This window comes from Pelobates fuscus, chromosome 2 (genome assembly GCF_036172605.1).
Source record: "Pelobates fuscus isolate aPelFus1 chromosome 2, aPelFus1.pri, whole genome shotgun sequence".
NCBI classification, from domain to species: Eukaryota; Metazoa; Chordata; class Amphibia; order Anura; family Pelobatidae; genus Pelobates; species Pelobates fuscus.
The window spans coordinates 67,872,964-67,899,399 of record NC_086318.1 but is presented as its reverse complement, the minus strand read 5'-3'; the positions used below and the strand labels follow the sequence as shown (position 1 = coordinate 67,899,399).

The 26,436-nt window shown below is 41.3% G+C and overlaps 1 protein-coding gene across 1 annotated transcript; it reads right to left on the bottom strand.

Annotated features, from left to right (window-relative positions):
* Positions 1–252: 252 nt before the first annotated feature.
* Positions 253–10,987, bottom strand: LOC134586146 (serine/threonine-protein kinase N2-like). Its single transcript, XM_063441653.1, has 15 exons — positions 10,898–10,987; positions 10,695–10,788; positions 9,371–9,461; positions 9,060–9,176; positions 8,789–8,936; positions 7,428–7,573; positions 7,240–7,315; positions 7,060–7,151; positions 6,754–6,936; positions 5,732–5,794; positions 5,468–5,544; positions 4,409–4,551; positions 3,554–3,661; positions 1,714–1,794; positions 253–635 (listed from the first exon to the last, which is right to left on the bottom strand). The coding sequence occupies exons 1-15, from the start codon at positions 10,985–10,987 to the stop codon at positions 432–434; spliced, it is 1,713 nt and encodes a 570-aa protein (XP_063297723.1). The 3' UTR covers positions 253–431.
* Between the last annotated feature and the right edge of the window lie 15,449 nt (positions 10,988–26,436).

The window sequence follows — 26,436 nt, the reverse complement described above, 5'->3', positions numbered from 1 at the left end:
GGATATTAGTTAAATAACTGACCTCCAGAACATCTTAATTTTAGAACATGTCCACCATACATTCAACATCGTTCCAGATTCTGTTAAGCATCTCCAGTCAATTGCTGATTTTTTTAGGGTCGCTGTGTTGAAGTCTTACTGGGACCATGTACCGTCTATACAGAACTTTCCTGGTGAGCTCTATGTGTGATGTGCCTAATGTATGTTGTTTGTGTGCTATGAATAATTTATGTCACTGTTTATCTTCTATGTTATGATTACATTCCTAGTCCTGGGCCTTAGCATAGAGGTGGGTGGTGGCTCTTCGGTCTTCGGATACAATGGTATAGAACATAGATCTTAGTTTAAGAGGGGGTTTGTGTTTAAGGCTGCTTTGTTCCACCACCTCAGCTGTTTCCTCCTGTATATTTTATTAAAGTCTGTGTCTGTTATTAATTCCAATCAACCCTCCAATTAAAATCCAAAAATGCCTCTGCCTCATAGCACGGTATTTCAGCTCGCTTTTTTGGAGGAGTTAACATAGGATATTCCGAGGTGAACGCAGAACTAAAGTTCCTGACGTCTTCAGCTCCACGAATGTCGGGCAAAAATGGTGGCCTCACATTCTTTAATAATAATGCAGCCCAGTCTATTTGCTGGAAAGAAATGTACATCATTGTATAAATCAGTAAAATAACTATATAAAACACAGAATTACAGATAATATGCCCAAAAAGCTACATTCCGTACAGATCCCAGTGAGAGTCTGAAAACTAATTCTCAAATTGCCTTAAAAGAGCAGTCTAAGCACCATAACTACTACATCCAGATGTAGTGGTTATGGTGCCATGAGTTCCATGCCCCCTACTAGTGTGAGTAGTCAAACTGCTTGTGAATGGTTTAAGAACTTACCTGGGATCCACCTTCTCCTCTGCAGCCCGGAAGCTCGCTGCACTCTCCTAGCCTGGTGGTGCATGGAGGTACTCATTGGCTGAGAATACTAAGCTAACACTCTCAGCCAATGACCTGGCTGCAAACAGTGCCCTGCAGACCCCAGGTAAGCTGTCATATTATTCACAAATGGGAGGGTGTCATCATGTTGCAGTGATTATGGTGCTAGGAGTCAGACAATGATTAAGATTCCAAGGGCCCCTAGGCAGGTTTCCAGTTTGCCCCAATCCATTCTTCACATAGGGATTTTTAATGGGAGCTGGTGGGATAGTAATCTGTTAATCATATTTTATTTGGTGAGATTCCCTCTTTTCCTGGCACAGTAAGTACTGGTGATGTTTTTATTGAGGTAAAGTTTGAGGCCCAGAAAGTAATAACACACTCACTGCTTCAGGTTCTGCGTGATCAGAGCTGGGTATGATTTTACTATGATTCCTTGAATGGATGTAAATGCAGAAACTCATAGGACACTGTATGTTTTTTAAACACACAACTAACTTAGCATGCTCATTTAGCTATGAGAATGAGTCTTTCCTTAGAATTCTAATGTAAAGGGACTCTGTCACTTGGGATGTGGGAACGACAAAACTTCACAGCAGAAGTTCGACCTTTTGTCCACCTCGGACTTGACCCTAAGACAAAGCAGTCCCTACTTTGTCCTAAATTATCTTTTATTTTAGATTTCATCTTAAGTAAATGCTCAGAAATATATATTTTTGTGACTAAACCAATTTAAGTAAAAATAAATAAATAAATATCATGTTCTATTTAAAATGTACGTACTTCGAAAAAAGGGTGCTCCTTAACGTCCTGGGCGTCTTTCTTGCTGGCTCCTAGTCGTGCCTTTACTTTTTTAGTGAGAAGCTGTAAAAGGGAATTTTTTTAATATACATATCGTTAATTTTAATAATAAACATCAGAATTACATGCATTTTCCCTGCAGGTAGAGTAACGGATGCCTTTATCACTCACGCTGTGTACATTAATACAGAGATTAATAAGTACACAACATGTCCATGCTGCCCAGAGATTGTCCTGACTGCTGGCATGATTCATGGTTACTGCTTGCTAGGTGCCTGTTTTTATAATCCATGTAGGGCTCCAAATATAGGCAGCTCAACCAATGTCTGTCTGCAACCCAGGTATGGATAGCGGAGGGGGGCAGGTGTTTTCCCTCTAAGCTGCAAGCCAAATACCAGATTCATTGTCTACCCTCAAATCTCAGGGTCTTTGCGTGCGAGAAAGAAAGCATTTTCTCCTACTCACATGTTAGAGAGAGTGGACGGAGTAGGTGACAATGCCCTATGCAACCTCTTTTAATACCCCTTGGGGATAGAACCAACATGATGGACCTCTAGGAGAGCTTGCTGGAGAGACTCATGATGTAAGTAAGTTGGTTTGATTAATTGCACTGCCATTTCTTTATTAATATTGTCTTTTTATTTTTGAGGCCAGCTAAGTGATGTATGGTGGGAACTAGCACGGAGAAGTGGCACAGTTTCAATGACATGAGGAACTAATTGATGGATTAGTGATATAGAGGAAGGAAAGTAGGGAGCAGACTGGGTTGTTGATATGGTGAGAGTGAAATGGGCCCGCAAGTGGATGGGGCATGTGAAGGATTAATATATGACATGGGCACAGATAGAGTGGACGGGGCAAGCGATACGTGCAAGCAGACAGTGGGTAGGGCAAGTGGCATGAGGGAGTGGCATGGCAATGAATAAGTGCATGGGGCAAGTAAATTAGAGACAGTAGAGAGTGAACAGAGGTGCTCTGAGCTCGACACACGGAGGAGGCTGTTGACTTTGCCAAGCAATCTTCCCTGCACTTTATGAGTTATGCTTGATGGGACAACAAAGAAAAAAAGAAAAGTGTGGTGGTAGCAATGTACGTACGTGGGTGGTGCTTTATGTGAGCACGGCACAAGGTGTTCCTTGATGTCATATTGCAATCTATCTGCCTCTTCACAATAAAAACAATCTGGCATAGTTCCCCATCCAAGACTGGGCTTTGGATCTACCCTGCGCCAACTACCCATAACTATATTTTTATACAGGACGCTAGCGGGCGCTTTATGTCATGTAAATATGGAATATTAGTGTCTTATGGGTAATGAATAATGAATCATTATGGGTGTCATACAATGAATAAGAATATACTCAGTGTTAATTCTCAGTAATAATGAATGTTTTGCTACCTGCATTAATACACACAACTAGGTACATGCAATTAAAGATGTATATATAGTACTGAGATATGTGCATGACAAATAAGATTTCTATTGTGAAAAGACAAAATAAAAAAACTGATATATTCCCTCTCCCAAAGATTATCTGAACCTGCATTCTTTTCTACACACTTTATATCACAATCTTTCAGACCGTTCATATAAGGTAATGATGCAAGATGTTGGGATGTGATGTCATAAATTATTCCTGTACTGATTAGACGCACGGCTCCATGCAGAGGGTCTGATCCTGAAACCTCCAAGAACTTAGAATTCATTCATCCTAAGGCAGCTCGCCAGGATAAACATCCCTCATCAATGGTCAATGAACAGTTTGATCATGGCTCATACAATCTATTACATTTATTAAACACGAAACGTGTGGCGACTAACCTGTTTTATTATTGAAGTTGAGTTTCTTGATAGAAATTCTGGATATATGAATTTTCCTTTGATGATACTCGCAGTTAACTTTTTCAAATCATGGCTTTCAAAGGGAAACTAGAGAAAAAAAATACATTTAAAAAAAACTCAATTTTAGTTTGTAAAGTTGTAAAATACTGGAATCTGCTGCTGAGCCATAATTGAATAGTTTATGGTTTTTCGAATGTTAGTAGTAAGGATGGGACAATGTGTAAATCAGCATGCATCAAAGGTGTGTGGTGCGGGTGTATGAAAGTACGACATGGGGAACCAGGGGCCAGGGGTTAGTTGTTGGGTGGTGATAACTAGCACTGTATCTGTCTGGGGATCTATTTTGGGAAGGGAAAGGATTCATATGCAGAGGAATGTTGGGATGTAATATTAATATTGTAATATCAAAAAACAGCTTGCAAAAACTACAGGTCTCTTGTCTGCAGCCTTTGCAATCACTCCCCTTCTTACCCCACCCAGACTTTCTGTGACTGTCCAATCACAAGCCTCCCAATGCAGCTCAATGAGGAATCTTTGCAAGGCAGGTGCTCTGGGCAATTGCTTCCTCCTGATATTAGCTTCACAGATCTAACCAAACCAGGAAGTAACACAACCATTTGTATGATTGGCAGCCAGGGGTGTATATCAAGGTGATGATTTACATTGAAATCTGTACGCTTGTAAAATGAAAATGGACACACTCTGCACAAATAAAGCATTTCAGCAAGCCATAGTGCTTTAGGTGTGCAGAGTGATTCTTTAAATTGGTAGAGTCTCTCTGGATTAGCAGTAAATAAATCTGTTTACAGATTCTTATTGAAAGTATGTTCTTACCTTTCCAGATAGCATTACATAAATAACCACCCCGAAGCTCCACCAGTCTACAGCTCTTGTGTACGGCTTGCCTTTGCACACTTCAGGAGCTACGTAATGCGGGGTTCCACGAGGGGACCCGGTTGTGTCTCCGTATCCGATTCCTGAGAAATAAGGAAAATAGAATTGTATATAAATTGAAGATATTCAGTTTTAGCAGATTACATTTGGGAATGACTTTCAGTTAGACTGATCTGTAATATTATTTGATCATGCTAACGGGTTAAATCACGGCTGATAACTGGTGACAAGTTTCTGTATCGGATCAAATATTCCTATAAGAATAATAGTGAGTAGATATTGCTGAGAGTTTTAGTTTTGCAGGAAACATGCCTGGAATAAGAGGGGGCTTTCATACTATTAAGTGGAGAGATTGACTACACTCCATAATCCTTTAACCAGCAGGTGTTTATGGGATGCTGTCAGACACGGCTCTCTCATGTCGGTAACCACAGGTGTGTGAAAATATAAAGGACTAAAGCAGTAGCCCAATTTGCTTTAATAATTTCAATTGGAATAATTGGGATTTCCTACCTGGAGCCCTAAGTATGGTGTCTCACCCTATGCCCTCCCCATATTACCTCCTTCTGTTCCCCCACAGTGTGTGTGGTGGCTGTGTGTGATCTGAATGTGCTGTGTGCTGGCTGTGTGTAATGTGTGTGTATCCCCCACAGTGTGCGTGTTGGCTGTGTGGGATCTGAATGTGCTGTGTGCTGGCTGTGTGTAATGTGTGTGTGCATCCGACACTGCCTGCCCAGCCCTGGATAGTAGGTGAGTAAAAACATTTTAGTTTAAAAGGGGGGCCCCATAACCTGAAAGACCCCATGGACACTTTAAATTCAAAAATACATACTTTTACTGTTACAGAGTTCCTTTTGGAATGAATCAGAGATTGTATACACATCATTTTATATATTAACATGTTATTTATGAAAGCTAACTCTGATATTGCCGGGACATTTTAAAATTACTAAGCGGGAGCTTGTATGAAAAAAACATGTTTTATAAAATTATATTTACCTTCTTTGCAAAGACCAAAGTCTGTGATCTTTGCGAACCCTTTTTCGTCTAGAACAATATTCTCTAATTTCAGGTCTCTATATTAAAATACAGAGCATTAAGTTTTATTCATTTTACATAACACTAGAGGAATTTAGGATTAGGATTCACTCTTTAGGCTATTTAAATTGTTAACGTGAATAACTTACTATAAACAAACAGGGTTAAATACAATAACACAAATATCACGGACACTCCATGTGTAGTCTTTTTCTATAATCTTACCGGTGGACGATCTTCTGTTCGTGTAAGAATTCCAGTCCCAGGACGACACAGGCAGAAAAAAATCTGTGAATAATAAATAAATCTGTTACTTTCTAGATGACGCAGTGTTTTATTATTAACTGGTTTAATTCCGTAGATTCCTAAGTCACTCTGTGTTCTGACATATTACATTAAATCCCGGGTTTCCTTATTGTCTCTCACTGCTGGTTGGTGGTTAGTTATCAGCTGATACAATGGTGATTGGTCGTTTAGCATTTACAGCTGGTTCCATTCACCAATACCGATGCTTCCAAGGCCGTTAGCTATAGTTGGTGCAGACAGCGGTGTATGTGGCCAGATGTAACCGCACTGATACAGCATTGGGCACATACAGCAAGCAGATATACAGCAGCTCAGGGGATATACATTCATTTATACAGTTTGAAGTCATTTTTAATACAGAATAGGTTTGTTAATATCTAACCATGTTTATTTGCATTCTAAAACCCACAGTGCTATTTTTCCTCTTCCATTATATTTGGTTACTTGTGGCTCTACTTCATCTCTTATTTGAGTCTGACTAATAGTGTGTCCTGCAGAGTGGTAGTTGCCTCGTTATAGAGGGGTGACCTTAGGATAGGTTGGGCTCGGGGAGATCACAAAAGAGGAAATAATTAAAACTTCACTTTTAATGTAAATAGGTAAAAATGGGGGTATACAAACAAATTTTAGTTAAAATAACTGTTGTAAGAAATCCTCAAGTGATAAAGTTACACTTCATTCAAATGACTGTTGTAGGAAATCCTCAAGTGATACAGTTACACTGCCTGTTAACAGAGTGAAATGCCACTGTGGGAACAGTAGCTACAAATTAGTAGTGTCAATAATGTATCGATATACCAGTATCCGGGCTCAAGGAAAAATAGCCAAGTCCCAGTGATGTTGTGTGATATTCCTGGTATAAACAGGTATAAATAACTAGAATTTATGGAATTTGTAGCCCATCTGCAGAACATTGGATTAGACCTGTAGCTTATACTCACATAGCTCTGGATTCTGGAAAGGGACGCCTTTTGTTGTTAAGGAGTGTGCTTAGGTCGCCCCCAGCAGCATATTCCATCGCAAAAATTATGTGGTCTTGAGTGTGGAAACACCCGAACAAGTTAATTAGAAATGGGTAGCGCCTGTTGGTCACAGCTTGAAATACGCGCTTCTCACACAGAAGGCTGGAAAGGAAAAATAAAAGTTAAAACTAATTTTCCCCTGATCTCCCAAACAAATGACAAACAAAAGACAGAAAACAGAACCTCATCCGCCCAAAAACAATGAATTGTTCTTCATTTACTGACCTATCGAGCTTAGGTGATGATTCTATGTCTCCTTTTCTCATGACTTTCAAGGCGTACATTTTGTTTGTGTTCTTGTACTTAGCCAGTAGAACCTGAAAGTAAAATAAATAAAGTGTTGTGCGGCATCTGTTAAGACATCCGTTATATCCAACTAGAATTGGAATTCCACCTTAAACTTACCTTTCCAAAGCTCCCTCTACCCAGCACAGAGCGGAGCTTGAAGTCCTCCATGGCGAGAGGAATTCGGGGCTGAATACTGCCAAGAAAGGAAAACGTTGAGAAATGATTTAAAATGTTCCATACACCCCTCACAATAAAAACAAAGACTTAGAATAAAATGCTCCTGTAACACAGGTAAGTAATCGTACCGCACGTCCTTAGATGTTTTAGAAGGTTCACGAACACTGTTATCCAGAGGGGAATCTTTCCTATCAGGCTCACGTATAACGTCTGGTGTTTGGTTTGTAATAATGTGTTCGTTATCGCTGGTATATTTGTGTCGTTCTCCGTAATCCTAGAAAGGTAAACCATACATAATAAAAGCATTTTTTTCTTTGAGAAGTGTTACTTCTCTGCAATGTATAACATTGAATAACACACTAAAAATATTTCCCCTGGGATTCTCTGTTTACCTGAGATTTAGGAAATGGCTAAGGAGGAGAAATAGAAGCATTGTCTAATGTCTCCTCTCTCACTATGTTTTCTCTGTTAGAGGTTATATCGATGATTGACAGGTAGTTAAAACAAAAACTACAAGAACTAGATTTAGCCGAGGTCAACCATCAACGTCGGCATAGGGGGCATGTGGACCAGCCAAGGAGAAGACATAAGGACTGATTAGAGGTAAATGGCCTTTAGGTCAAAGCACTAGCACACTTTTTGTTGTGCTTTTCTTTTGTAAGAGTCGGTCTAAAATATGTACATGTTATTGTTATGTAAAAACTACACTATATTTCCATATATTTCTCTATATATATGTTTTATATCAGAATATACTGAACCTTGAGGTAATCGAATACCTGCCTTACTGCCCTGACACTTTAGGTGATTTATGTCACATTTATTAAGTTAGTATAATATTAAAGCGACGGTTAGCCTTTCATAACCCATTAGACCAGGGGTTCTCAACCTTGTCCTCAAGGACCCCCTACCAGTCCAGGGTTTAGGGATTACCTGGGTGTGTCTAAGGTGTTTAGAGTCTAAGGTGTTTTTTCCCCCTTTTCTTAACACCTTAGACACACCCAGGTAATCCCCAAATCCTGGACTGGTAGGGGGTCCTGAGGACTGGGTTGAGAACCCCTGCATTATATGCTCTGATTTAATAACTAAACCGAGACTTCATTAACTCAAACAATCAAGACATTAAACATGTGGCTGCTTGTAATAGCCACATTGATAGTGAGGAAGTAACACTTCTGTATTATCAATGACAATTATAGGAAAGCTGGATGGTATTGATTGGCTGAGAGCTCTGAGCTAACACCCGCCCATCACAACTGTCCAGCTTGGATGGAATTAACATTTATAGGACAATAAATAAAATTCTACATAATCATCCCCTATTTGTCAAAATTCTCCTAAACGATTTAACAAAAAAAATTGGGCTAATATCCACGGAATCATTGCACCATAACTACTTCACTGTACTGTAGTGGCTATTGTACACAGAGTGCTCATTTAATGATGAAGTTTAGGGGTAAAGAACAACCAGCACATCTTAGAGCTTTACCTGAGCCAGGAAATCCGAGACCTCAATGTATACTGAAATGTCGTGCTGAATGTTATCTAAAACTGTCTGACTTGGAGCAGGAGGCATTTCTAAGTCCAGTTCCACATCCGGTAGGACAATTGCTTTCATAGGAAAGACTGGAAAATCGCTATGAGAAGGAAGAAAAGAATAGTTTATCTGGTTGTCATATCACTATACTCATTATATTTTAGAAAATAATACTGCTATATACCGGACATTATTTAAAGGATGCCCTAAGATTACTTCTCACTAGAGTTGCCGATTTCTATGTCTTTGCACCGTATAGAATTCTACATTCTGTGCTTCCTGTGTGATATCCAAAGCACTCTCACACCCTGCCTGGCAGAATGCAGAATTCACAGGAGTCCTGCAAAGATAAGGAGATCTGGCGACACAAGCATGCAAGCTGTAGGCAGCCTTATAAAATGTATCTGTGATTGAAATGTAGACAGCCGTAGACAAACATACAACAGACATATAGATAATCAGCAGGTGTGGTGGTGTAAACTGGGATGGATTCAGTTCCTAACAACATTGATGAGAAAGATGTAAAGTGAATACCCAGCCGGCTCTGGCTCCTGTGTGTCCGTCACCAACAGCGAAGGAGCAACAGTGTTAATGTCCGTCTCCGGAGCTGGTAACGATGGTTGTTCTGTAAAGGTTGAGACATAATATAATGTAAGTATTGTGTATTATACACAGTGATTAATAATACTCCAATAATTTTCACCTCAAAGTGGAGATAAAACAAAAAAACACTATATCCAAGCATAGACTTTTTGATATTTAATTTTATGAAATAATATAACATTTCTTTGCACCTTCTCATTACTCTAAGAGGAAGTGCAGAGGCGATGTAATTGGAAAAAAACAGCTGTACATTTCCTCATAAAAGCTTGGAGTGTAGAGGTTTATGGGATACATGCAGATCTCTCTAATAACTCCTTGTAAGAGAGTTAAAGCTCGCTGTAGTGGTTACGGTGTAAGTACTGCCCTGGCGCCCCATTATTATAAGTCAATGTGTTTTTGAGCAGTTTGTTTTCTTCGCAGGTGAAGCTCCCTGCAGCCACTAACAACACTGGAGAGCCGAATGTTTCTAAGCAGGAACTTCTCTTAGCTTTCCTGAACTAAGCCCAAAGCAAGCCCTGCCGAGCCATTCAAATACAGTTTGACCCATGAGAGATGCGCAGCGTTAGTTTAGAGTTACCTTTTTTTTTCTTTTTGTAAATTGTGTTACCTTAAGATTTACCTCTACACTTACACAGTTGTATATCGACTACATAATGTATTTGCAAATTAGTATACAATCGTATCCTGTTGTTAAGTTCCAGTGATGCAGCAAAGACAGCTATGACAGTCTGGGTAGCTGGTAGAGGTAGTGAGGCCTGTGCCCCGATGCTGTGCCACTACTGTATCAAGTATGAGGTTGACACTAGACACACCTAATATATAACTGAACTACACTCTCTTTCAACTTATGTGTCGCTTCTCCAATGTACTGTGCAATCCATTCAACTGCCTGCAACCATTGTATATGTCAAACTGCTGTACAACCGAATAAAAATGCAGATAAATAAATACATTTTAAAAAACAAACAATTTGACTCCTTACAATGGGGGAACTCCTGGTACCATAACAATAATGATCTGTAGTGGTTATGGTGCTCGGATTGTTTCTTTAAAGAGTAGTCACATCCCGGGTCTCTGTACCTCCACAGGTGACTAATGTATCACTATATATAAAAACAGTTGGCACCCATAATATCCCACGGCACAGAAAAACTGCCAAACTCTAAAAACTAAAAAACTCACAAAAATATAAAATACATTTTCATTGTTACCCATTAATATTTTTTCAAACTACATACGAGGACAGAGCGTTTACCTTTTATAAGAGACTGGATCTGACTGCGCAAATTGGCTATTTTATTCTCGCTGTCTTGAAGTATTTCCTGGACAGCAGCAATATGGTGGACATTCTGTAACAGTAATAAGAATAGTCAGATAGCTGATTAAACTGTATGAAGAGATATAGGATTAATTAACCTCATTCTAGGAAATAAAACGTAACTACTCCTTGTACATAACATGCAGGGACGATAAATCCAGTTCACTTTGTTTCCCTTTCAGTATACGAGAGCCTTTATGGCTCAAAATACAGCAGCGGAATGCTTGCATCTGGGGTAACGGGCACTAGGCACACTACAGTGCTTCTTTGCAGGCAAACTAAATTATAGACACGCATTATGGAAGGAAAATCTTTAAAATCACAAAAATAAACCAATAAAAAAAGCATGCATCCTTTCTACTTAGAATTTTATAAAATGCTTCATCGCTGATTAAGAAAAGCGCATGCCTTCAACTATTTCACTGTGAGAGATCTCAGGAAACCTGGTAATTTGTATCACCTCTCTGTCAGAGTGTAAAAGGCACGTAATGTAAAAGGTGTAAGGGGGTTTTAGGTTTTGCCTCTCCCCCAACAAATTTTTTCAAAAGTATTCTTTATTTTTAAACTCAGTTTAACTGTAACCAACTTACTTTGGGAGGATCATTGGAATATGCTTTAACCAGATTCTCTGCTCCCTGCTTCACCTTCAGCTCAATGTCCAGTTGTTTCTGCAAAGCGCTCCGCTTCACATTGTCTGCCTGGGAGCTGGTGTCACTTGTAGGAGCATCTGAGATCTCTGGACATCCTGGAAATTAGTAACAAGAAAAAATACAACATTTGGAAATGTCCGCAGACAGTATCACTCAATAAAAAAATAAGACAGTTACATTAATAGATGACACAGACCCAGAGAGCAGCTTTAAATCAAGGAGTATAAAAACACTGAAAGAAAAGGTAAATACAGAGTAAACAACAAAAATCCCAGCTGCTAGAAGTCCCCCGTGCTTGATGACATCACAGGAAGACGCCATGTACATGCCTTCCAGTTTCAATATGTCAGCTGAGCCCCCTCTGGCCAATGAACATGGTCCATCAATGGCCATACTTTATTTTATAGGGATCTCTCTGGTTGGAGAACATTGAATGCAGCGGATGTGGCCGTAGGTTCCTGACAGAACACAGGTTCACACAAAAAAAAGTTTGACATCTTACAATGGGATGGTAAAAGGATGCTCCAGGCACCATACATCCTATAACTGTGGTTGTTATAGTGTATGTAGTATTCCTTTAATACTCTGTATTTAGTTATTTCTTAAATGTGCACGGGACCCATTTATATTTCTGTAAAACTAACGAGGCACAGCCTTCCTCTGCACTGTTTATTTCAATCTGTATGTTTTCGCGCTATATAATGTGAGTGATCTGTTGCTCAATAAAGTCTACAATCTCATATTCAAAATATGTGCAATAACTGTTCAAAAAGTTATGATTTCCTGTCTTACAGTCGCTAAAGCATCCACCTTATTGTAAAATGAAAAAGCAAGTTATTACAGCTATGACCCACCAGTACTTTCCAATGAGAGGTCACTTGTAGAAGAGTTCAGGTCAACAGTGGAGAACCCATCACTAGTTGATGAGCCTTTGACAGTGTGGAGAGAGTTGTGAGTCTCTGGAGACTCTGAAAATTAAAAAGAAAGACAGATCACTATGTGATTTACAGATAGTATTGTTCAATCAAGGTTAGAAAAACTACACAATACATAAACTTTTATTTAAACAGACACTTCAAGGCCCGGAGGAGGCGGGCTGAAAGCTAGCCGGATAAGAGGCATGTGTGGGTGTGGTGGGTGTAGGTGGAATAAGTGGGAGTGTCATTAAGGATGGGGGAGTCGGGTGGGGTCACATAAATTAGCAGATATTTTGTACTCATACCTCATTTGACAGTTTGTGTCTCTCCGTTCTCTCTGCAATGTGCCGGCAATGAAGCTGCCATCATGGTGTCAGAGGAGAAGGGACGTCTTGCTAGGGGAACTGCTACAGTGCTTCCCAAATAGGGAGAAGGGATAAGGGACATGTAATAAAGCAGCGTTACAGAAAATGTAACACCAACTGGAATAGAACAGGTCGCTCTTACCAGACTGTGAGAGGATATTACCCCAAGTTACAAAATACAGAGAGCTTTTATAAAATGCTAGAACTGGTTCAGTCTCCATGGAGATGGATAGACATACACTTACATATATACACACAGCAATCACACACACAGTGTTTTAATATACCTGGAAGTTGATCTACTTTCTGCTCAACATCATCAGGTATCTGACCTCTGGCGAGCTGAAAAAGCAGAAACAAAATCAATTAGAAAACAAAAGGCACTTTGCAAGAAAAATGCTCAAACAAACCAAAAAAGGCGCAGTCTTACATGTAACTGTTAACCTGTTTTTGACCAATTTAACACTAAAGATGTGACTCCAGTCTCTGTCTCTTTAGCTCAGGCTAAAGTAGAAGAAGTTGTGCGAGCAGTGAGGAGGCGTCAGTGATTGGCTGAGAGAGTCGGCTGCCCATCGTTAGCTAATGTAAGTACATTTCTATCCTTTGCTCACAATGGGCTGAGAGTGTTAGCTGACGATCTAATCCAGTCACTGCCGGCTCTTCACTACTTGCGCTAATGTTCCCGTGTTAGTCCGAGCAGGAGAGGAGAGGGAGAGACACATCTCTAATGTTAGACATTCGAGAACGATTTAATACTTAAAACATACTACAATGTATTTGCATATATTTCTCTCTATGTATGTTTTATATAAGAATATAATCAGCCTTAAGGAAACCAAATACTTGCCTTACTGCACTAACACTTAAGGTGATTTATGTCACATTTATTAGTATTTTGCAAAAGATTTTGTTAAATTACCATATTATTAAAAGTTTGTGAGAGCGACTGTTAGTCAGAGACCAACCTGCACATCTTAGAGCTTTACCTGGGCCAGTATATTCTGGATCTTAATATAAGCTGAAATTGTTTGACTAGGTGTCTCAAAGTCATGTTCCACATCCGGTAGGGTAATTGGTTTTAAAGGTAAGATTGGAAAATCGCTATGAGAAGGAAGAAATGCATAGTTTATCTGGTTGTCATATCACTATACTCATTATATCTGACAATAATGCTGCTATAAACATGACATTATTTAAAGGACACCCCAAGAATACTTCTCACTAGAGTTGCCGATTTCTATGTCTTTGCACCGTATAGAATTCTACATTCTGTGCTTCCTGTGTGACATCCAAAGCACTCTCACACCCTGCCTGGCAGAATGCAGAATTCACAGGAGTCCTGCAAAGATAAGGAGATCTGGCGACACAAGCATGCAAACTGTAGGCAGCCTTATAAAATGTATCTGTGATTGAAATGTAGACAGCCGTAGACAAACATACGACAGACATATAGATAATCAGCAGGTGTGGTGGTGTAAACTGGGATGGATTCAGTTCCTAACAACATTGATGAGAAAGATGTAAAGTGAATACCCAGCCGGCTCTGGCTCCTGTGTGTCCGTCACCAACAGCGAAGGAGCAACAGTGTTAATGTCCGTCTCCGGAGCTGGTAACGATGGTTGTTCTGTAAAGGTTGAGATATAATATAATGTAAGTATTGTGTATTATACACAGTGATCAATAATACTCTAATTATTTTAAGCTCACTGCAACAGAGAATAAAATAAAAAAACACTATATCCAAGCATAGACCGTCGGATATTTAATTTTATGAAATAATATAATATTTGTTTGCACCTTCTCATTACTCCCTTTACCTCCCACTTCTAAGAGGGAATGTAAAGGCGATGTAATTGGAAAAAGCTGTACATTATCTCATAAAAGCTTGGAGTGTAGAGGTTTATGGGATATGTACAGCTCTCTTATACCTCCTTATAATAGAGTTAAAGCTCGCTGTAGTGGTTATGGTGTAAGTACTGCCCTGGAAACACATTATTAGACGTCAGTGCAGTTTTGAACAGTTTGTTTCTTCCAAGGCGCAGCTCTCTGCGTACACTACTGATGTTGGAGAGCCGGGCAGACGGACTTCTCTTAGCTCTCCTGATCTAAGCCCTGAGCCATTCAAAAACAATTAGACTCCTTACAATGGAGCCACCAGGGCACTCCTGACACCATAACAATAATGATCTGTAGTGGTTATGGTGCTCGGATTGTTTCTTTAAAGAGTAGTTACATCCCTGGACTCTGTACCTCCACAGGTGTCTTATGGATCATCAAATATAAAAACCAGAATATCTCATAGCCCAGACACACAGCCAAACTCTAAAAACTAAAACTCACAAAAATTGTTACCCATTAATATTCTTTCAAGCTGCATATGAGGACAGAACGTTTACCTTTTATAAGGGACTGGATTCGACTTCGCAACTTGGCTATTTTTTTCTCACTGCCTTTAAGTTTTTTCTGGGCAGCGGCAATATGTTTGGCATTCTGTAACAGTAATAAGAATAGTCAGATAGCTGATTAAACTGTATGGAGAGATATAGGATTAATTAACCTCATTCTAGGAAATAAACTCTAACTACTCACAACCCAGGACACACGTGGACTCTGTGTGATTCTCATTGATCTCAAACAATGATTTTCACCCAGATATTAAACTATTATTATGTCAGGCAATCCTTATACATAACATGCAGGGACGATAAATCCAGTTCACTTTGTTTCCCTTTCAGTATACGAGAGCCTTTATGGCTCAAAATACAGCAGCGGAATGCTTGCATCTGGGGTAACGGGCACTAAGCACACTACAGTGCTTCTTTGCAGGCAGACTAAATTAGAGACACGCATCATGGAAGGAGAATAATAAAATAAAATAAAAACATTCATTCTTTTCAATTAGAATTTTGAAAAATGCTTCATGATTGATTTAAAAAAGCGCATGCCTTCAACTATTTCACTGTGAGAGATGTCGAGAAACTCTTGGATATACAGTTGAATCGCCTCTCTTAATTTCAGGAACAAATATTATATCACCAGCAAACTATCTGCTTAAAGCAGCTTGAATGCTGTTAGTGTGTAAAAGGCATGTTATGTGAACATAAAAAATGGTTCTTTCTTTTTAAACACAACTTCAATGTATCCGACTTACTTTGGGAGGATCATTGGAATATGCTTTAACCAGATTCTCTGCTCCCTGCTTCACCTTTAGCTCAATGTCCAGCTTTTTCTGCAAAGCACTCAGCTTTGCGTTCTCTGTCTGGGAGCTGGTGTCACCTTTAGGAGCATCTCGGATCTCTGGACATCCAGGGAATTAGTAACAAGAAAAAAATACAACATTTAGAAATGTCAGCAGACAGTATCACTCAATAAATAAATAAATAAGACAATTACATTAAGTAGAGTAGGTAATGCCATTATAGATGACACAGACCCAGAGAGCAGCTTTAACCCCTTAAGGACACATGACATGTGTGACATGTCATGATTCCCTTTTATTCCAGAACTTTGGTCCTTAAGGGGTTAAATCAAGGAATATAAAAACACTGAAAGAAAAGATAAATACCGAGTAAACAATAAAAATCCCAGCTGCGAGAAGTCCCCCGTGCTTGATGACATAACAGGAAGACGCCATGTACATGCCTTCCAGTTTCAATAGATGTCAGTGAGCTAGATCTACAGTAAATATTGTATCGACTCCAGTCTGTCATGGACATTATCCAGTCTGTCATGGTTTAACTCCTTACCTGGGTCCCGTCAGGCGCCTGTGACCACATCCCATGCATTCAGTCTTCCCCGACATCTGACGTCTTTTACAGATTTCATGGGGAGAACATTTATTATGTTTAAAAGAGTGGCCACCACTAGCTCCATTCATTTAAAAACATGACTGGAGAACGTAGCTCAAAAAACAGTTTGACTTTTACTGAATGAAACTACTGCCAAGTGCTGAACTATACACACCTGCTGAGTTTATGGGATATGCTCAGCATTGTCATTATAAATAATGGGAACATTAAGGTTGGCTGAAACTCCAGATATATTCTGGTATCAGCCAGTAGTGGATTATGGGTAGGAGGCTGTCCCCCTGTATGGGGAGACACACAAGGGAGATACGGGGGTTAGGATTACAAGTGTCTGGAAATATACACTGAACAAAATTATAAACACAACACTTTTGTTTTTACCCCCATTTTTCATGAGCTCAACTCAAAGACATAAAAAAGACTTTTTCTATGTACACAAAAGGCCTATTTCTCTCAAATATTGTTCACAAATCTGTCTAAATCCGTGTTAGTGAGCAGTTCTCCTTTGCTGAGATAATCCATCCACCTCACAGGTGTGGCATATCAAGATGCTAATAAGACAGCATGATTATTGCAAAGGTGTTCCTTAGGCTGGCCACAATAAAAAGCCACTCTAAAATGTGCAGTTTTATCACACAGCACAATGCCACAGATGTCACAAGTTTTGATAGAGAGTGCAATTGGCATGCTGACTGCAGGAATGTCCACTAGAGCTGTTGACTCTGAATTGAATGTTCATTTCTGTACCATAAGCCATCTCCAAAGGCTTCTCAGAGAATTTAGCAGTACATCTAACCGGCCTCACAACCACAGACCACTTGCAACCACACCAGCCTAGGACCTCCACATCCAGCATCTTCGCATCCAAGATCGTCTGAGACCAACCACCAGCTGCTGCAACAGTCGGTTTGCATAACCGAAGAATTTCTGCACAAGCTGTCAGAAACCGTCTCAGGGAAGCTCATCTGGATGCTCATCGTCCTCATGTGGGTGAGCGGTTTGCTGATGTCATCGTTGTGGATCGAGTGGCCCATGGTGGTGGTGGGGTTATGTTATGGGTAGGCGTATGTTATGGACAATGAACACAGGTGCATTTTATTGATGTCATTTTGAATGCAGAGAGATACCGTGACGAAATCTTGAGGCCCATTGTTGTTCTATTCATCCACGATCATCACCTCATGTTGCAGCATGATAATGCACAGGCTCATGTTGCAAGGATCTGTACAAAATTCATGGAAGCTGAAAACATGGCTCTTGCATGGCCAGCATACTTATCGAACATGTCACGTATTGAGCATGTTTGAGATGCTCTGGATCGGCGTATACAACAGCGTGTTCCAGGTCCTGCCAATATCCAGCAACTTCGCACAGCCATTGAAGAGGAGTGGACCAACATTCCACAGGCCACAATCAACAACCTGATCAACTCTATGTGAAGGAGATGTGTTGCACTGCATGAGGCAAATGGTGGTCACACCAGATACTGACTGGTTTTCGGACCCGCCCAATACAGTAAAACTGCACATTTTAGAGTGGATTTTTATTTTATCCAGCCTAAGGCACACTTGTGCAATAATCATGCTGTCTAATCAGCATCTTGATAAGCCACACCTGTGAGGTAGATGGATTATCTCGGCAAAGAAGTGCTCACTAACACAGATTTAGACAGATTTGTGAACAATATTTAAAAGAAATAGGCCTTTTGTGTACATAGAAAAAGTCTTAGGGGGGGCGGAGCTAATTGGCGAGCTGACAAGACGCATGGCACCTGAGCTCTGACTAAAGCACAGAGAAACAGCCACGAAACCCAGTCAACCAACCTCACCACGACACAAAAAAACCTGCGGGAGACCCGGTATGATATGGGGAAACATTCAGGGAAACCCCAGGGGCCGAACACAACTCTTGTCCCAGGCATGAAGACCCAAAATGGCGGATGCCTTTCAGGACCTGGGGTTGCAGTCACTGCCTCAGAGGACGACTACCTGAGTGATGTGCCGACCCCAACACCCCAACGGAAGCACCAGACTGTACCACCACGACAAACGGAAACCCCACTGGCTACTAAGGTTGATCTATCAGGCATGTTGACTGACCTTAAGGCCTTCTTCACGGCGGAACTAACAGGTCTTAAGACTGAGCTGCGTACTCTTACAGGCCGAATAAGGGCAATGCAGACACAGAAGCTGGTAGCCACGTGCACACAGTTAAACGCACAAGTGGGACAGCTGGAGCATATGGCAAGACAACGGAACCTAAAGGTGAGGGGGATCCCTGACACTGTGACCGTAGACGAACTACCGCACTTTATTAAGGGACTGCTCCTGGCTGTCCTACCGCCCAAGCAGGCCAAGGGACTGACTCTAGATGGCCTATTACATTTATCGGGACACACACGCAATAACCCAGACTCCACAAGAGATAATAATGAGCTTTAAATCCCGCTCAGTTGAAGAAAGCTTTCTCCGCACCATCTGGGGACAAACCCCGTACGCATTTGAAGACTACACCTTAAACTTCTACCAGGACCTGAGCCACCAGACACTAAAGTGCTGCGCATAATGCAGCTGAGAGCAGTGGACATACAGTATAAATGGGGATACCCAAGAACAGTCATCGCCGAACGGGAAGGGCACAGCCACCGGCTGACCTCGCTGATGGAAGTGGCACAATCCTTGCAAGCACTAGGCATCCACCCGATTACAAGACGGGACCCGCACATTGGTGGGATGTTGCCAACATAACGACATTCACTCCATCGGGACTGACAGCCCCAGTATGAAGAGGCACAATGAAGCTTCCTAACGCCTAATGAGGAAATGATGATGCCAGACACTAAGTACTCAAAGCTCCACCAGCTAGCATTATGTTATAATGAGTTGCATCTTGTTATCGCTTATATACTTTCTGCTTATCTTGCTATCCAAGAATGCCACCACATATTTTGCACTTGACACACAGAACGCCATTGTAGATCCCTCCATCGCATCTATTTATTTATAAAATATTTTACCAGGAAAGATACATTGATATTTCTCTCATTTTCAAGTATTTGCCTTGGGTGGAAATTTCCAGGGGGCGGCAAAAAATGGCTCCCCCGGGCGGGCGGGTGGCGAGGGAGCACTTTCCCCAGAGCTCTCTCTGCTCAACTCCCTTGCGCGGCCCGCAGTAATGCCGGGAGCCGGAATATGACGTCATATTCCGGCTCCCTGGCATCACTCTGTCAGTGGGTCTGTCAGTGAGTGTGTGTCCGAGTAAGTGTATGTCTGTCTATCAGTGTGTCAAATCAGTGAGTGTGTGTATGCCATTGTTCGTCAGTGTATATGAGAGTGTGTGTCTGTCAATGAGTGTATGCATCTATCAGTGAGTGTGTGCGTCTGTCAGTGAGTGAGTGACTGTCAGTCAAAGTGCGTCCATAACAGGAAGGGGTGGGGACGTTACTAGAACAAAGATCAACCCGGAGACACGCTAACTGCACCCAGGTCCTAGCCTCACAACACAATAGAATGGAAGCATTGCATCCATTATCTTAACTACGGTACTCACCTGCAAGCGCACGGTGGCTCAGGCAACGTTTCACCTTGTATTTTACTATACTTCTGTTACGTTACACTAGGTTCAAAACTTTAATTTATTAATACAAAAATGTGCACACACAACATGCCAGAACTTGTGTTTGCTTATATCGAATGAGCATGGGAATGCTGTTGTGGCAATGCAGGCACTGTTGTACTCACCTGTATTTCAAAAATACAAAAATAAAATAATAATAATAATAAAAAGTCTTAGATCTTTCAGTTCAGCTCATGAAAAATGGGGGCAAAAACCAAAGTGTTGTGTTTATAATTTTGTTGAGTGTACATAAGGGGAACTACCTTCCCGAAAACATCAACTCTGCAATCTAACGTGCCAGAAACATCAACATTGTATATTCTGTGCATTGTTTTCAGGAAACAATCTAACTATAGAAATCTTAATGTTAAAGGGTTCCTCCAAGCACCATAACCACTTCAGTGATTTGCCGTGGTTATGGTGCTTGGAAATCTGTACATACAGAGATATTTAAATGAGTGTCATTAGCCAGTCTGGAACGAGTGTTCGGATAATGTGAATTTTGTGCATATTCCATGAGAGAGCTCAGTTGACGTTCTCAGTCACTGAATGACTGACGGTATTGGCTTCCGGCTTCTGAAGCTCTGCGTCTGGTAGAACCCTGGTATGAGGGCAAATCCTTGCAAAACAGTTTGCCCAATTACATATGAACTAGGCCAGAGTACTCCTAGCATCATAACCATTACAGAGGGCTATAGCTGTTATGATGATTGGAGTAAGTATTTAATTATAAGCTATAAACAAGAGTTTATGAGAATAGTCAGAATTGACTGGAGCTCGGTTAGCTTGCTCTTTGGTGGGTCCACGTTAGGTCTGCTACAGGTTTTAAAATGCTAGAACTAGTTCAGTCTCCATGGAGATGGATAGATATACACTTACATATATACACAGCAATCACACACAGTGTTTTAATATACCTGGAAGTTGATCTACTTTCTGCTCAACATCATCAGGTAGCTGACGTCTGGCGCGCTGAAAAAGCAGAAACAAAATCAATTAGAAAACAAAAGGCACTTTGCAAGAAAAATGCTCAAACAAACCAAAAGCTTTTACAGTCTATCCCCTGGTTGCTGCCACAGGGGCCAGTGATACGTTTTAAACAGCTACAAACAAACTAAAATACAGGAAATGAGTCTACTTAAAGGAACACTCCAGGCACCATAACAACTTGTGTAGGACTCACCTAATTGGTTTGCCTTGCCGTGGCAGGTGAGCTTACAGTTTAATGGCCAATAGAGTGATACTGAAATCATCATCATTGAAACGTACATAGGGTTAGGATAGCACTCAGATAACTTTTTAATTTTGTATTTGGGCTGATGAATAGGATAGCCACTGCTGCCGCCCAAGAGTAGTGGGAGTTTGAGTGCAGGGCTTAAGTTTGTGTAGCATGTGATCATTTCATTGAAATTGTTATGGTGCCTGGAGGCCTAGGAGCAGTTTTACATAGAAGTGTTAACCTGTTCTTGACCTGTTTAACACTAAAGACACCCACCGGACAGCTGACTGTCCTGCAAGGAGCTTCTGTTCGCTTCACTGAGCTATTGCTGTTGTACAGGGCCGGCTCATTGGCTGAGAGCTCAGAGATTAATGAGCGCAGTCCTGCACGGCATTACTAGCTCAGTTGGCAGGAGCTTTCGATAGCAGAGAATATGGCATTTGGCGCCGAGGGTGACCAAGGTAAGTTGGTAAACCATTGTTAAATGGTGTGACTACTTACTCTGGGAGGAAGCCAAGGTAATATTGGCACTATAAGCACTGCAGCAGGCTGTGCTCGCTATAATTGCTTGGAACAGTGGTGAGTCTAGACTTTGCTATGGCTTAGGCAAAACTCAAACATGAGGCCCCCGCTAACAACCATAGGGGAAAAAACACATGGCTTTCATTGTGTGTGTATAAGAGCTGTAGTTGCATTAAATGGCGGGTTTCTGCGCTAGATACAGAGAGCTGGTCCCTGTCTTCATCGTTCAGAGAAAAAAGAAAAAAATGCAGCCTAAAGACAGAACTACTGCTCATAATTCCAAATAACTCTTATACAAAGAAAAATGTGTCAAAATTATATTACCTTAAAATCTAGTATTTTAAGGTAATTGAATTTTGACACATTTGCACTTTATTTTGTTTACACAATTTGCACAAAATGTATTTGCGCCAAAGAAACATTTTTCATTGTATAAGGATTTAATTTAATTAAAATAGGAATAAAATAAAAGATCTGCTACTCCCCCTCCAGTAAATCACATTAATAATCATAAAATGGGTCTCACTGTATTCTCCTTTTGGACCCAGCCATGAATTATATTGGCGTTTGGGGTAATAGCTCTCAGTTAATTATTAATATAATTGGAACCCTAAAGAAACCAAGTCATTTACTTACATTTCGAAAGCGCAAACGTGGAAAACACGAGAAAATGTTTCTATTTGCCATCATTAGCAACTTGATCACTACAACAGCTAAGCAGTGTCAACTGTCTGAGCAGTGTCTAGTGACTGCTGTAAGCTGTGACCATAAAGGGTGATGTCACATGATGTCACATCGAACTGTCACAAAGGATCACAGGCTCATCCAGCCAGATAGACACACAGACACCAATATAATATATATATTTTATATTATTTTAATAAAAGATACATTATATACATTTAGCTTGAGCTGCACAATGAAGTGCAACAATCTGTCTGTATAAAGGCTGTGTGTGTGTGTATGTGTGTTTGAATTGAAAAACAAACTGGAAAATTTAGGCAAAATATATGATTTAGAAAATCTCTTCAATTCAGCTTTTGTCACAGATTGCAAACATTTTTTCATTCATTGCAATTGTCCGTTTAGTGACTAGCCCCCAATATGTTTCTCTTTCTGTAGCCCTTTTCCCAACGTGTCAGTAAATGAGAGTGGTGAAGATAGCGACTGCTCCCTCGGAGTGTGACTCCCATCGATATCAGGACAGATCAAACAGCTCTAAAACTGATCAATCCTGTATTCTATGTATTAACTGCAATCTGTGTAACGGCGGTCCAGTGTGATCCTAACAGTAACCCAACCATAATCTCACTATGGTCTGATAGCCACGCACAGCACGTTTCATTAGGGTGTTCACCAGGGAATTCTTTACCTTTGATATTAGTTAATTTTATACAATGTAAATATTTATTAAACGAACATTCCAAACACCATAACCACTTCAGTCGGCTTTACTGGTTATGGTTCAACGAGTGCCCAGGCGTTTCTTTATAGTAATCAAACCGTTTAGGGATGATAGAAACATAGAATGTGACAGCAGATAAGAACCATTCGGCCCATCTAGTCTTCCCAATTTTATAACATGACAGGAGGCTTCGTATTTGCTTAAGTCTCTCTTTACTAGAACTCCACAGCAGCACAGAAAAACAACCAATCAGAAAAAAGTTAGGTACTATAAAACTCCCCTCCCCATGCATAATTTCCTCTTTCTTTGCTGCTCTGCAGACAGTACAGGTCAGAGTGCCACTGCCTCCTGCTTATAGTGGGTGGCTTTGGGTTTTATTATGATTTATTAGGATTTATATTTATATTATTCAGTTACCATATTGTGTATTTATTTTTTATTATTATATATGTATATACTGTATTTAGTTATATATTATATATATATTTTTTTCTTTTTATATATTTTATGTTTATTTCTGTATTTAGTTATTTATATATTTTCATAATTCTTTTCCTTTTATATATTTAAGGTTTATTAGATTTAGTCATTTGTTTATATATTTTAGTTTGTTTTTTAGTTTCTTTGGGCTTCTGCCCGTTTTTTCCTCATTGCTCCCCCTGTTTTTGGGGATGTTTCCTTCATGTGGTTTTAGGGGGGTTTCCTGGGGATCCTTTTGGTTTTGCCCCTCTTCCCCCCCCCCCACTCCCTAGCGCCCTCCTATCAGCCCCCCCGTGGGCTACGGGCGCTCTGCTCGGGGAGGCAGGAGACTAGCCGTTTGGCTGCCTTCTCTGTCTCCCGAGCTCCAGTGTGAGCATGCCGGCGCCCGGGGTTACTCGCGGTCAGATGCGAGTACCCGGCGGCCGGGTCAGCTCACACACGTGGCCGCCTCGCCGCGGCCGGCTTCTTTGGAGCCACGTGCAGCCGACCGGCGAGAGGAGGGTGCACCTACTCACAGCCCCCCCTCCAGCCGCGGTGGTCGGACCGCAGTGTTCTCCTGGCTGGCATTCTGGCTCTGTAACATGATGCATACGGAGCCAGTCTGCCAGTGAGCTCAAGGATAATCAGAATTAGTTTTCTGCTAACCAGTTGTTTTTTTCTTGTTTCTATAACAAATAGGGGATACCTGCTTATTGCCAAGTAACAAGTGTTATTAGGTGAATACGCTTATAGTCAGTATTTATGTGCCTAATCCAGTTCTGGGTCAGAGAGGAGACTCCTCTAGCATGCTATGCTCTGTACATGGCAAATCTACAAAGCTAAGCAGACCTGGCTATGGCTCAAACTGGTATGGGAGACCAGTCTATGCTGACACTGATTCAATTCCATCAGATTCTGTGACTTGTAGAATTGGAAGGTGGTAGACTATTATTTTTGCCCTATTCCTGATGTTATACCATGGGTCATATAACCTTCTGGCAGCATGCTGATGATGCATACTATGGATGAAGAAATCTGACTGGTCTGCATGCCCATGTGCATACCCTATTCTCAGTTACGTATTGCTCACTACGTCACGTTTTTAATGGACGCAGTTTTCACTGGAACATTTTCAGTTTATACCTATTACAATTGTGATACCACTATTGCCTGCTGGGCATTCAGGGACTACTAGTCCCAGTTATATGTTATTAACACAGTATTATGCTGTCTAAAAGGGTTGGAGTCTGGGGGCCCTATGTCACAGGATGCTCTGAGGATCTACGATTTGTTGGGAACTCTACCCAACTCAGAGGTCCCCATTACTCATTCAATACCCATTGTAAAGCGCTGCGGAATTGGATTGCGCTATATATAAATAACATATAAATAATAATACACAACCAGGATTGGCCTGCTATGTCTGTGCCCCATTGATTGGCCTGCTATGTCTGTGCCCCATTGATTGGCCTGCTATGTCTGTGCCCATTAGATCGGCCTGCTATGTCTGTGCCCATTAGATCGGCCTGCTATGTCTGTGCCCAATTAACGGCCTGCTATGCCTGTGCCCAATCAACGGCCTGCTATGCCTGTGCCCATTAGAATGGCCTGCTATGTCTGTGCCCAATTAATGGCCTGCTATGTCTGTGCCCAATTAATGGCCTGCTATGTCTGTGCCTATTTGCTTGGCCAACTGTTCTGTGTCCATTCGTTTGGCCTGCTGGGCCCATGCCCTTCCGGGAATATCACTGAAGACAACACAGTACCCACCAGTGTCATGGAGATAGGCAAGTGTCCAGGCACACACCATTGCCATACTGTCCAAGAGGACACCAGTATACGTCCATCTGAGTGTGGTGGGAAGGGTGAAGGCCCTAAACCTCATGTCTGAAGGGCAAGGTTTCCTTATGATGACCCCAGGCACACGTCCATGGTTTACACCAGACCGGCGACGGCACATCTTCAAGGAGTACTTCGCACAGTCAAGGACCGGTACTCAGATGACTACAGGGGACCGCGGTGTTTCCTTGTCTCTACCAACTAACTCTAGATCTGTCTCCGGGTATCCATATAGGTATCGGTGGTTGGCTCCAGGCCCTGTTCAGTGGGGCTTACTTGTTTTGCCTTCCGGCCTGATATTTGCCTTCTATCTGTGATAGAATTTTCGCATTTACCCTTATCTACGTTTATTTTAGTTTTTTGTTTTCGTGACTTCCTTTTCTTTACGCTCGGGTCGTCGAGAGGCCTGACTTGACCTCCTCCGACCTCCCAGGCGCTCGTGGATTGCGGAGAACGTCTCCAGCTTTCCTCAGGCTACCAACGGTCATCTTGGACCCCGCACGCAAGCACGGGATCTGGACTGTCAGTTGGTAGTTTTTTCCATCTTTGTTTCCATAGGTTGCCCTCACTCTTATGCTGATATTAGAATTGGTGTATCCTGCAGTTGGTCACCCCGAGTCTCTAGGGACCCTAGTTTGGATCACAAGAGGGTGCGGCCCTCCATCACCTCGATCCGAGGATATTTTATTTTCAGGAACGGAGAGTGAACCCCTCTCATTTACAGACCCGGCCACTGATTTGCTATTAGAGGGCGCAGCCCTCCCTCAACCTCAGTCGGATACTGAGCTGGATACAGAGGACATGTTTGGGGTGACACTTTCCCATAGAGAGAACCGGTCACGGATGTAGACTCTCCTGTGTGGTTATTCACGGGTGCGGCCC

Coding starts and splice junctions, on each gene's coding strand:
- LOC134586146 (XM_063441653.1), bottom strand. CDS start 10,987: ATGCAAGCATTCCGCTGCTGTATTTTGAGCCATAAAGGCTCTCGTATA. Junction 8,937..9,059: donor CATAGAAATCGGCAACTCTA/GTGAGAAGTAAT, acceptor TCCTTCTCATAG/CGATTTTCCAGTCTTTCCTA. Junction 7,574..8,788: donor TCTCGGATTTCCTGGCTCAG/GTAAAGCTCTAA, acceptor TTACCTTTCTAG/GATTACGGAGAACGACACAA.